Raw genomic sequence first — 13,234 nt, 5'->3', positions numbered from 1 at the left:
GATCAAAACTTGTTTTTCTTGCAAAGAACTCCCTGGAATATGAATCGATCAAGATTGCTTCAACCCACAATTTGCTCACATTTTTTCCTTAAGTTCAAGTTGAGCATTGTCGCCATCGACACATTTGCTCACAACTCATAATCAAAGTGCTGTGTTTTGAAATCCTGCTTCCCACCTTGAATATTAGATGAGGCTGAGATGCACTCTCTGTTATTCTACCCAATATATACATTCCAAGGGATACAGTGTATTACCCCAGCTCTTAGAAATATGGGCATTTGCAACTATCAAATTGATTTATGTTTATGTAAACCAGTCTATTGAAGACAGAGTGGCAGATGGCAATCTAAAGCTTATTCACAAATATCTCTAGTTTTGAGAAGAATAACAAAATAAGTTGGAAGCCCAGAATAACAAAACCGCTTTACAAGTGTGTATACAGTTGAAAGGTCTAAGGTACTAAACCATTTAAGGTCAGATATCCTCAGAGTTCGTGCACTATTAGGCAACATCTGGCAGACAAGCCATATGTTGTGTTTAACATTTCTAAAATCGAAACGCATTCCAATGCCCTCATATACTTTACATTTATTTGTGGTAGGGTCCAGCGACTCTGATAATTGTTTGATCACACCACATTCAATGTACCACTCCAATTCAACCCTCGAAGGTTTGGCAGCAGTGAACCATAAACCTCAACATTTTGTTGTGAATAATTCTGTTGTGAAACCACTTTAGGCTTTCTTACTTCTGCCTGATGTATACAGCCAAGCTCTCCCCTCACCATTCTTAGTCATATACAATTAACTGGTACTTCTACGTCCATACTATAAATTAACAACTTAAAATGTGCCTCGCTGATTTCAGAAGTCCAAGGCTTCTTGTGTTCTACCTGCACTTTCATTAAATACAACCTTCAAACGTTCCTTACCAACATTTTTACACATGCATGCACTGTCAATTCTGCTTACATTATTTACATTTTAAATTCTAAGCACGGCGTGTTTTAGAGCTAGCTGAATGCCACAGACATCCACATTTAAGATACACTACCTTCTCAATTTTCCCTTGGTTTACTCAAACACTTTAGGTTTCTGCAACTTTGCAGCTTTAATACTCTGTTGGAGTTATAATAGTTTGGTTTACTAACATAGTTGCTCATTTTAGCACCAGCCTAATCCCCACAAGCCTGATTACAGGTAGTTGTCCCAGAACTGCACTGAGTCACACTGTATTCCCAGCTTGATAGAGCCTCTTATTGCACACCACTGCCCAGGGATCTGTGTTAGATGATGCAGCTGGCCTTGTTATATTTCAGAGGGCCATGAGGCAAGCAGGAGCTACTGGGCTCAACTGAGGAGGTTGAGGCCTTTCAATCCTGATGTCCCATGGCCTGACCTACAATGGGTCCTGAGCAACTGGGCCAAGTACCCCTTCAGGCCTTGACTCTCGGGGTAGCGCAGATCAAGCAGTCCAAGGCTGCGCCAGGGGTGGGGATGGACGGTTAAATGCAGGACGGTAAACACAGGCTCGCTACTCAAAATACATTCAGTAGCAGCAATAATTGATTGTTTTTGTCAAAAAATACTTTTATGAACAAAGGTGTATAGGAACACGAAGTGAAATACAGCATATACAAACAATAAACAGAGTCCCCTGAGATCAGAGCTCTAGTGTTCTCTAGGCAGGTGCCTCAGTCCCATTTCCCACTTGATAGCGGTAGTAGTTATTCCCCATTCACTATAGGCAACATCCACGTTAAGCCCTACTAGTAGCTGAGTCTCAGGAATTCCACTCCGACTCTTCCTAAATTCAAAATGTATTATAGCCCCCAAAGAGCTATGTGGCAGAACAAGTTTCATAGCATCATGCATCCCAGTCAATTTTCTTTAAGTGACTCAGTCAAGAGCACTGGACTGCACCATTTGTGAGAGGTAGACATGAATCTTACTAGGCCACTCACCAGTACCTTTTGGTATATGGTGCACTTCAGCCTATTACTCCACTCCTGTAGTAGACCCCTAAAGCCCACTGAGCCGATTATGGAATCTCACGCCTGCTGTAAATTATGATTGGTCTTTGTATGCAAACCTCCACCCCATGTCTTCTGCAGGGTAATGTACCTGGGCCTACACATGGGTATATCATTCTCTGCTCTGTCAGTAATAGTTTGTTGTGAAGGACTCTTCTTATCCCTACATGGATCATGGATATACCAAGACCATACCCCATCTCATTAGGTTTTGAGAAATGATTCTAGTTATTTTGAAATGTAGGCTCATTATTTATTAAAAGTTATTTTGGGGCAGTTCAAAAAATAGACTTGTCACCATTTGCATGCAGGCCTTATGTGATAAGTTGACTGCATACACAATGTGTTTTATTTGCACTAGGAATAAAAGGCAAATGAGAGTTAATTTGCGTGATGCATTGATAATGCAGGACCTGGTTAGCAGAAGACCAGGTCTTTATGTGCTCGGTTTACAACTTTAACCATTTGTAAAATCGCCCCAGCAAACTGAATACATGCTGTCATTCTCTGCATAAACACAAATGATGCTCCTGATAACTCTTGTTTTGATTCAGCCATACAGAGAGGTCTTTGAGTATTTCATCGAGGAATTCAAGACCTACAAACCTATGCTGTCAGCCATAAAGAATGAGTATGAGTTGACATTAGGTAAGAATTTATGTTCCTGTATTTCTTCCCATTCTTTACTCTTCTAGTCTTGTTTGTTTATCAGCTGGATAGTACGAAAAGAGGGATTTTCAACCCAATTCACGCTGGAATGATAAACTGCAAATGTATTCTCGTCTTCTCACCTTTCCGAACAATGCCATATTTGCTTAACTTACAGTGGGATTCTGGAACCCATAAATGAACAGTCTTCATCAGAGTGTGTTAGAAAAGATATGCAGACTTTTTACAGAATTGTGGGGATTGCATGATAATGATTGATTAGAAGCACATATTTTTCCACCTTCCAAGTGCTGATCAGTGGCCATGGGCCTTTGTTTCTGGGACAAAATCAGTCAAATATTTGGGAAGCATTTATGCACAATAAATTGAAAGTGCTGAAAGAAGCAGAATAGGAATGAAGAATTTACAAAACATTACATCAGTCATTGGTCAAGATTTATTTTGCATTAGTGTGAGCACTTGCTAGATGCTAAGTGGTGCTATGCAGTATCATATGAAGATGTTTGCACTGAATGACTACATAAACTGTTTGTTTTGCGCTATGCGACATATAGAGTTGACATACCAGGATGAGAGCAGCATACATCTTTTTATACAAATCTTTCAAATGTGTTCTTGATCAGTGACAAAAATCACTGTACCCGAGGAAATTGACAGTAATCCCAACATATTGGTTCAGGAGGTGTCCTTCTTTTACATTTACTGGTCTACTTATTTTGCAAATACCCATTTCATGAAATATGGAGAACCAGTTCTACAAAGTTAGTAGCATCTAGATTTCTACCTCAAGAAGACAAAGATTGTTTTGTAAGAGTACCTGGACAATCCTAGGGGGAACTATTTGGAAGAGATAAGGAATTTTTTTTCCATTCACCATCAGTATCTGAACAGCCTACCAATAAACTCTGGTTCAATGCCTAATGGGAAAAAAAATGATAATCAATGTTATTGATTTTACACAAAATAAACTGAAAACATGGAAGAGTCTCAGTTTCGCAACATATGGCATCTTGTAAGCAAACAATTTGTGACAGTATATATTTATAATTGAACTCCCACAACCCCGGTAATGATCTTGGGGGGTGGATAAGGGTAATATTCAAATCAACACACCTAGCCATTTACCCCATATCTTATGGTGTTTTTCCGGACAGCCTCGGGCTTCGTATAGAGGGAGTTCCTGCACAGCGCACCAGTCCACCCCCCTACGCCATTTAGAGATGTTGGGTGGAGAGGGATTTTACCAAGCCATCGCTATATCGCATTTGGCCACCATCAGGGCAGTTCCAAGAAACTTCTTGTCTGCTCTCGACCCATCTAGCCCATCTTTGACGTCCAGTAATATATTCCGTGGGTTATGTGGGCTACCCAACCCAATACCTCAATGAGTTCGGTTTCCAGGACATTCCAGTATAGAGTTACAGGAGGGCATGACCATACTATATGGGAAATGTCTGCGGGTTCGGACCCGCATCTTGTACAGGAGGGGCTCGAAGTGAGACATGCTGTGTATAGGTGGGCAGGAGTGCGGTAAGGTGCGTGGAGATAGTATAGTTGAACCAGGCGAAGTATGGATGAGGTTGTAATGCTTATAGGGGCCATCAGAGCATCCCTCCAGTCCTCCTCCTCCTCTGGAGGGCCCATCCAAGCCTCCCATCTGACTTTCAGTGGGTCGAGGGATGCCGGACCATTTTTTGTTAGAGAGCGATATATTTGTGAGACACCCCCTTTCTCAAGGTTGCCCATTGTGATCTGAGCTTCAAGAAGGCTGTGTTCTGGCAGGGATGTGCCAGTTTGCAGGTGTGTGTCCAGCGCATGATGCAGTTGCAGGTATCTATGAAATTGGGATGGATGAAGTGAGTGTAGGAGTTGTAGGTCTGCAAAAGAGCGGATGTGATCGTTGACCCATACGTCTCCAAGTAGGGTGATACCAATGAGGTCCCAGCACCTCAAGCCCTTTAAGCCACCCACCTCCCGCAACCATGTGCTGTGCAATAAGGGCTTGTGCTGTGTCAGTTCCCTTTCCATTGAGTGTCGCAGGGCGGTGTTCCATGCTAGGAAGATTGCATGGGTCACCGTGGGCAGGTATCGAGCAATGGGCGATCCATACAGCATTGCTTGAATTTGTGGGAAACCCAATTCTTGAAGTTCGGTTGTGTGTGCATGGTCAGACCACCCCCATTGAACCAATAGTGAAGGACCAGAAGGCGGGTTGCAAGGTAATGGAAGTGTAGTTTGGTGAGCCCCATTCTGCCATCATATGGAGGGATCTGGCAACGCGTGAGTGCCAGACGCGGCCGGCGGCCGTACCAGAGGAACCTCATGAGAAGGCTGTCTATACCTCTGAACCAAGTACGTGGAAAGTGGAGTGGAGTATTCTGAATAATGTAGAGGAATCAGGGGAGAATTGTCCTTTTGAAGAGTGCTATCCTCCCCAATGGCTTAAGGAGCAGTTTTTGCCATTTCTGCAAGTCTACCTAATGAGAAATGTAATGATGAATTAAATGTTTGCTGTGGTGTAAGACTTCAAGATGTAACCAGATCTTTGCCTCATAGTTTTAGTAATGTTTATGTATTTAGATTGATTCGGTTAACAGAGATCAGTCGCTCGGACTCTGTTCAATGAAGTTCCCTCCATCAGACCCACTCTCCCTGTTTAAGTAAAGGGATCTGTCTGTGAGGAAGGACTGTTTATGAACATACATATAGCTTGTGAAGAATATTTATGTCACTTCCAATTGGAAATATGTCAATGGGAGTTCATCCTGACTCACTCTAACCTGTCTGACATTTTTGTGGACTTGCTACAGACAGCTTTCTGACTAGCAATTTAACTTATGCTTAGAGTGGGCTTTGACTTTGGCTCTGCCCCTAGCTCATGATTGGATGGATTTCTTGTCTATTTCAAATCTCTGCACCTTATTTGGATTTGACGGCTTTCCTCTCCGATGTTGTCCACACCTAGAGAATTTAGTTTTCACTGTTTTTTGATTGGTTGAATAGTTTCCTGATATTCATTGCTGAAGTCTGGCAACTATTTTTCATTTTACATGTTTCAGTCATTTCTGTTACTTGAGCTTTGACATGCATGAAAGTGCATGCCCTCCTCCTTTCATTCTCTCTTGCTCTCCTCTCCTGCATCCCTAGTTGGGCTTAGTATTTCACTCTCACTGATACCTACCTGCTCTTTTTCACTTTACTGTATCCCAATGCAGTGACGCTGCCATCTTAGAAGTATACAAAATAACGTTCCAAGGTCTTACCTGCTGCAGTTGGCTTTGCCAATGCTTGCAGCACAATTCTACAATCACTGGGAAAGCCAATAGCAACCGACAGCCAGCATGGAATGTTACTGGTATTCTTACAAAATGACCCATTATACATATATTGGCAGCTTGTATTGGCTCTGGTGTCTGTGCTCTGCAGCTGAGCTGAACATGTTGCTCTATGGTTTTTGGCCCTTGTTTCCTAGTAGGCATTTTGACCACTTTTGATTCCTAGCTATTGGTTGCTCCTGTTGTTTTTTAGCCTTCTTCGACATATTGTGCTTTATTCATTAGCTTGATTATTTATCCACATTTCCATATTTGTAGAACTCTTGTTAAAGCAGAGCCGCTGGCTTTCTTAGTGCAACCCTCTCAGAGAAGTAGTACATCACAATTTCACTGCTGTGGCACTGTGCCCAGAGGTAATCCTGACCACTAATTCTGATATATGAATGCAATGTATCTGGTAAGATGAAACTGACAGATCTGGACCAGCTCCATCCTTCAGCTAACAACATCTTTGGGTCTTCCGTTGACCTTGTACAACCTGTCCTAGTACTTTTGAGGTCCCTTTCACTACTCCTTTCAGACGAATAGCCAACACCTCACGCTTTGCTCCTTTGAAAAACTTAACAGGTGGAAACATTCAATTTTACTTATTGGCCGAAAGGTCTCAGCACAGGTTTAGTGTATGTTAAACACGTACCATGTGGCAATATTGAATTACTTGTCCTCGTTATCCCAACAAGTAGGCATGCACATTCATGTCTACTGGATCCCATCATTTTCTGTGAAATTGATCATAGCAATCTACTGCTTCTGTCAAACTGCAATTACCACCTACGTAATTTCACCCATCCATGCTAGTCACTCATCAAGTTCAGCATATCAATATAAATTTGAGTTACATTCTCACGATTCTTGTCAATATGAAGACTAGAAAGGGGAAATATTTGAAGAACCAGGTAAGAAATTTTCATGCTAAGTCACTCCTCATCTGGTGGCATTCACTCCCATGTTCTATTTATACATTGCTTGCACCCAAAAGGGAACCCAAAGCTCTTTCAAAATCTGGATTGGGAAGGGAAGGGAATTTAGAGCAGCCAAGTGATTACAGCTAGAATGCAAGGACTCAAAAAGCGAACCAAAGCCCTTTTCTAATCTAGATTGTGAAGGGAATTCAGAACATGCAGGTGATTATAGCTACTGTGTTCTAAATCAAAAGGGAACCAAGGCTGTTTTCAAATCTAGATTGGGAAGGGAACTGAGAACAAGCCAGTTGATCATAGGAAGATGTTTTTTCAATATATGAATTTCAGGAAGAGTTGGATTCCATAGTCTGAGAAAATAAAGTCAAATAAGCAGTGGCCAGTTTGAGTCATATGTACCATGCATACAGATATACATCCTAATGCAGTGTTATCCTTTTTTCCAGTGTTGAATTCACTCACACTCCTCACATTTGAGGAAAATGAGAGGTTAGAGAGTAGAATGGACCTATTTAAAGTATGAAATTGAAAGTGGCAGTAGCAGACTTTTAGTTTCGCCTCACCAGGATGTAGACCCACACTAGATGTTTGAGAAGCTCCCATGGGAGTCAGTTTCCCATTGCACTTCTAGGACCTCTGGAAAAACAAAATTCCTACTTGTCACAGACACCAGGGTCCTCGCTGTCGCTGTTGCTGACGATGCTGGGATGTGGATCTGGCTGAACTCTTAAAAGTGTATTGATTTCGTTGGAGGATCTGAATCTTTAATGTGGAAGGTCTCAATCTGAGTGTTCTGGATCACTGAGACATTCATGTGGGACAGCGACAAAATCTTTGGGAAGATTATCAGTCATTCATGTATCTCTTCCCCAATTACGCATATTCTGGCTTTTCATTCGCATCCAGAAGCACCATCATCCCTATTGTTTTCCCGCTAAGTATACACTATTGTTTTCCCGCTAAGTAAGCATCCGTAACTTACATATTACAAGTACCTTTGTTTTCAGGTTACTGATATGAAACACTGCCATAGGTCAGTGGCACCCCAAAGCTAATCAAACTACAAACTGTCCCAAGTAACCTAACAGACAAGAGTGATGTTTTTCAGTGTTGGGGCCCGTATCCTCGCTTGTAAGGGCTTCACTCTATAACAAATAGGAAAATATTGAATTGTTAACTTTAAATAGAACACCACAATAAAGACACCAATTGCATACTATGATGATGGACTAAGGACTTGCATTGAAATTAAAAGCCCTGTCTTTGAAGACTCAGCTGTACTGGCAGTCACTATTCAATTGAAGACCCTAAGCTAGAAGAACTAACTTGAGACTTCTTTGGCAAAACATCTTCAGGCGCCCTAGGAATCTCTCTAGCAAATCCACAGCACGAAACTCCAACAGGATTTCAATGGTTGGACCAACTTGACGAAAGCAGGTTGCAAGGCAGATAGTACGGGGACAATTTCCCTTTTATATGTTCCCGGTAGGAAGTACATCATCATAGCCATAGTCACGGCAGCACGTATTCGTGGTGTACTCTTCTACCTTTGGCCAGGCCCTAGTTATCAGTCATTAATTCCCTGCCCTTGCTTAGTGGGCACAGCAACAGACAACTATCATTATGTCTTCAGTAAACATGTTTTTGTGAAGGGCTGTGCCGCTCTCCTGCATCGGGATCTCAGAGTTTGCGGTCACAGCTTATGATCTTATGTCTGCATACCTACAAACTACAACTACATAGCTGAGTCTTAGAGGTTAGTTTTGTGAATCCGCTACCTGTCAAAGCACCAGTTGTCACCTGTGCCTAGTACTCGTTCACACTTTTAGATGCCTAGACTGCACACCCGGCAGGGAGTAGTCAGTTCTTGTGTATTCTTATATTCTGAGCATGCTCTTTGGTATTAGGTGTGTATGGCCCAGACCTTCCACTCTCTATAGCCAGACATTTCAATCTCTCTTCCTGGCCAAGTGCTGTCCGAAAATAAGTCAATGCCTTGAACCATATTCAAACTACCTTGCTTTTTTTAATCTTAAATGGCTTGTGTCAAAAGCCGTTTACCTCGAAAAGTATTTATATATTATTTTTTGTTATTCTTTATTTTCCTTTCTGAGCTCCTGAGCCTTAGAGCCTCAGAGATCTGCGTTGGAGTTTCGATCTACGAACCTCGGAGCATGGGTGTCCGCAGAAATGTTTCCAGGGGGGGCAACATTTTAACTTCACTCACCGTCCAGGGGGGGGCAAACTTTTAACTTCATCACTCACCTTCAAGGCACGTTAAAGGCAGACGGCCTATTGTTATTCTTTATGTGATGATCAGCAGCAGACAGAATGACAATGGGCCTGTCCACAGTCTGCTCGAGGTCAGGGAGGGGCTGCTGCAGCCTCTAGAGTTCAAAGAGAAGTGCGAGAGGCCCCAAGTGAGAGAACATTTAAACTCCTGGGGCTTCTTGCAGGGGAACAGCCTGCTGTAATCGTGACAATTACGGACAAAAGGCGTCCGTAAATGGAATGGGACCGGCGATCCAGAGGTGGGCAAGCGCCCCTCCTTGCCCTCCCCTACGGACACCCATGCCTCGGAGTCCATGTCCTGCTGCCGCAGAGCCGGGCTGCTTTGTTGTTTATGAGTTCGAGCTCGAGATCGAGATCGTGACTGCAAGATTGAGCCCTTCCCGTGGAGGCGGACCAGTGGTGTTCGACCAAGGATAGGTGCGGCTTGAGGAGGGGCCACCCGGTCACTCTGCTCACTCCGCTTGGGACTGCTTCTGGCTCCGACTACAGCAAGCATGGGGAGCTGAGAAGTGTGGCAGCGTTGCTTCGTCTGCCCGGGGGTAACTGGAACCAGCGACATTAGCTACAGTGGACGGTGCAGGGCAAGCCAGGTGAGTACATGTAGCGGGGACCCAAGGGGGAACCAGGTGGGGTCAGTGTCCGTGCCCTCTGTGTCCTGAAAAACCTGACTCCGAGCAGCATTGCGCTCGAGCGGCCGGAGCGAGGCGATAAGGAGCTAGGCGTTGGGGCTTGCGCTGAAGCGTCCCCCCTACTTGCCCTAATTTGAACAGTGCATGCTCTTCAGTGCACCTCAGTTTCTCTCAGCAGTCTCGCCCCAGCGTGCCGCCTACACAGGATGCAGCCCTGAAAAACCCTCTGAGTGGGTATGGGGTAGGGGCCCAAGACGTCCAGGGTCACCCTGAGCTTGTTTCTTCTCTTCAGTCTGCACCTCTGCTCCTCTGCTCAACTCATCTCAACAGCTTGAGTTAAATAAGTCAAAATAAATAACAATATTAACAATAATACCAATACAAAAGAAGCATAATAAAAGCATAACAGAAAACGGAAACAAAGGAGCAACGGCAATTCTTGCATCCCCCATAAAATAAGAGAGGAGAGAGTGCAGAAAGCGAAAAGAGACAAAAAGTGATAAAAGGGCAATAAGTGACTCGGACTTAGACCCGGAGCAGTTGCCCAGTTGACGGAAGCCAACCCCAGCAGTGTACCTGGCACATGGGGCCTAAAATGAAGGGCCGATTTCACACAACCCGGAAGAAATCCTTGTGAGCCACCCACCTAACAAAGGGACAACAACAAGGACTATGAGGAGCAAATCATTAACAGACCGTTCAAACGAAATGCCGCAAAAAGCAGACCAAAGGGGCTCGATCAGAAACTTCCTTATTAAGAAAAACAACCCCCCCAGTAGTGACAATGGCACTACACAGGATGCTCTCCCCTATTGTCCACGTCCGGCGCAAGACAGCAACACTAACGAACATAGCAGAGGACAGCCTGATCATACTCGCACACGCAAGGACGAGACCTCCCCTTGCGAGGAACCTAGGACCAAGCAGGAAACGGCCAGTGCAGTCCACAAGCACCCCTACCCAAAGCAACCAGAAGGTGTATCCTGGGGTGGACCCCCCCCCCCTTTTTACTACAGACAAGGGGCAGGACACCACAACCAGTAAGATTCTCGACACAGCTCTGCCCAAAGGCGGCTCCACAGTAATGAGGATGGTGCAAATCAACCAGCCCAATGCCCTCGGTCTGGATCCTCAGGGCATGGAGACTAGTGAACTTCAATACAAATCTAAAGAGCCAAAACCAATGAACTCCCGGTCCTATCCAGCGCCCCAGGCCCCAGTGTCACCCGCGGCTGGGGAGCTTACAGCCTCATTCCTACATAACCTTGGACAAAAGATCGAAAGAACCCTTGATCTAACCCCAAACCTGACGTGGCCCTTAGCGTCCCCATGGGCCCCCCAACCCTAAAGTGGACTATCTTGTTTGCAACAGCAGCTCCGATGTGGTCTCAGGGAAATCATCCTCGATTGAGACAAACAGCACCACTAATAAAGCCCTCCTGACGCAATCGACCAAGATGGAAGTGCAAATAGATCTCCTTCAAGCCATAGCAGGGTGCCTTGTTGACATAAGTTCCAAGGTGGAGGACCTAGACAACAGGCTCTCCCAACATGTGGTTTCCAACCGGGGCGACTTCTCCTGCTGCTGCTCAAATTTCATCGAGAAGTGGGCGTCCCTTCCTGAGGATTTAGCAGAATTAGTTGAGATAGAGAAAGGACCAATAGAGGCATTAACTTTAAACAACACAGCCGTTCGGGCGAAGCACAACAGTCACATCCCGAAGGCGGCACAGCCAGCAGTGGTTCCATTAGGACAGAGGAACACAGCTGATAATGTCAAAAGCGCAGAGCACATGACCAAGATCCCGTCAGCTGCACTGTAACACTCAAAGTCACACAAAGCTCAAACTCAAGGGCTAGCGTCGCCATTGGAACAGATTTGCAGGAACACACCTCATGCACAACGGACACACACAAACCCTCATTATCAAGGAGAGCAAAAAAGAAGTTGAAGAAGCAACAAAAAAAGGCAAAGATAAAAGTGAGACAATTGCAGTCATCAAAGATCAATCAATTGCCCTTACAAAGGGACACAAAAGTCACTCAGTTTTACCCAATGTTCTCTGACAAAAACTGGGGCAAAAAGGTCCCCTCGGTCTCCCCGCCTTTGGAAATTCAGCATAAGCCAATCACACCACCAAGCACCTCTAGTTTGAAGAGCCAAAAGTCATTAGTAAGGCCACATCACGCTATAGACAATGAACCAATAGCCAGAATAAGCCCATTGCCGACAGAATTGCTCATCCAGACAGCCTAGGCATTATCAATGCTACAGTCAGATACCCTAAATCCATCACATTCAAGTCCGGGGCTTCAGCCTGCCATCAGGAGCAACAATCGCCAAAGCAAGGGGCCCCAAGCAGGACCTGCCTCAATCCACAAAGGAAGCACCAGCATAGGATCAACCCAAGTAGAGTCAGCTCCAGAAAGGGGAGAAAGGGCCCAAACAGTGGCCGCACCAGCAGTTGTATATGAGGTGGTCCTCACACTGAGATTCCTTAGTACGGGAAGCATGACATCCTGAACCGGAGCAACATTTTTCGTCTCTTTAAACATCTGGATACGGGGGGCGTGGCCAAGATGGCGGCAGCGTAGGACGTCTTTCTCGGTCCCTCCGCTGGCGCTTCTGCAAAGCGTTGAACTAGCCCTGCAGGGGACTTCGCTGCTGTCTCCAAAGCGTCACCGGCAGCCTCAGTGACGGTCCGGTAGCCGCGGGTGCGGTTCCTGGCGCTCCAGCCCCGGAGAGGCGGACGCGGCGCTGGGTGGCGGTGGAGCCGGCGCGGCGCCTGGAGACCGTGGTTCGCGTGGCCGGCGCGCTGTCGACTGTGGGCCCCGGCTCAGCGGCCTGCACTGGTACCGCATCGCGCGGGCCGCCATTGCTGTGGCGTCACACCGCAACGGAGGTTCGTCGCAGGCCGCTGGTGACACCCGCCGAGGTACTCCGCGCTGCAGCTGGTAGGGCGGACCCGACAAGGAGAGAGCGTTTGTGTGCCTGAGGCCCGGCCAGAGTGAGAAGGCCCGCGTGGCACCGTCTTGCATCCCCTCCCCCCTCCCGCCTAGGACAGCGGGGGGAGGCAACCGACGGAGACACCCAGCAGGGGGCACAGCGCTGGACCCGGCGAGACCGTAGCGGCATTAAGAGGTCATTTTTCGTCTCTTTAAACATCTGGATACGGGGGGCGTGGCCAAGATGGCGGCAGCGTAGGACGTCTTTCTCGGTCCCTCCGCTGCCGCTTCTGCAAAGCGTTGAACTAGCCCTGCAGGGGACTTCGCTGCTGTCTCCAAAGCGTCACCGGCAGCCTCAGTGACGGTCCGGTAGCCGCGGGTGCGGTTCCTGGCGCTCCAGCCCCGGAGAGG

The 13,234-nt window shown here is 45.9% G+C and overlaps 1 protein-coding gene across 1 annotated transcript in view; it reads left to right on the top strand.

Moving 5' to 3' along the window:
• TSNAXIP1 (translin associated factor X interacting protein 1) overlaps positions 1–13,234 on the top strand; it is a 480,293-nt gene that overhangs the window by 225,702 nt on the left and 241,357 nt on the right. Inside the window, exon 5 of the mRNA XM_086945262.1 lies at positions 2,587–2,680. Within this exon, the coding sequence (XP_086801388.1) occupies positions 2,587–2,680 (94 nt within the window). The remainder of the gene's footprint in view (positions 1–2,586; positions 2,681–13,234) is intronic.

Source organism: Lissotriton vulgaris, chromosome 12, assembly GCF_964263255.1.
Source record: "Lissotriton vulgaris chromosome 12, aLisVul1.2, whole genome shotgun sequence".
Taxonomy (NCBI): Eukaryota; Metazoa; Chordata; class Amphibia; order Caudata; family Salamandridae; genus Lissotriton; species Lissotriton vulgaris.
The sequence above is the reverse complement of the archived record's forward strand: the minus strand, read 5'-3'. Positions and strand labels throughout refer to the sequence as shown.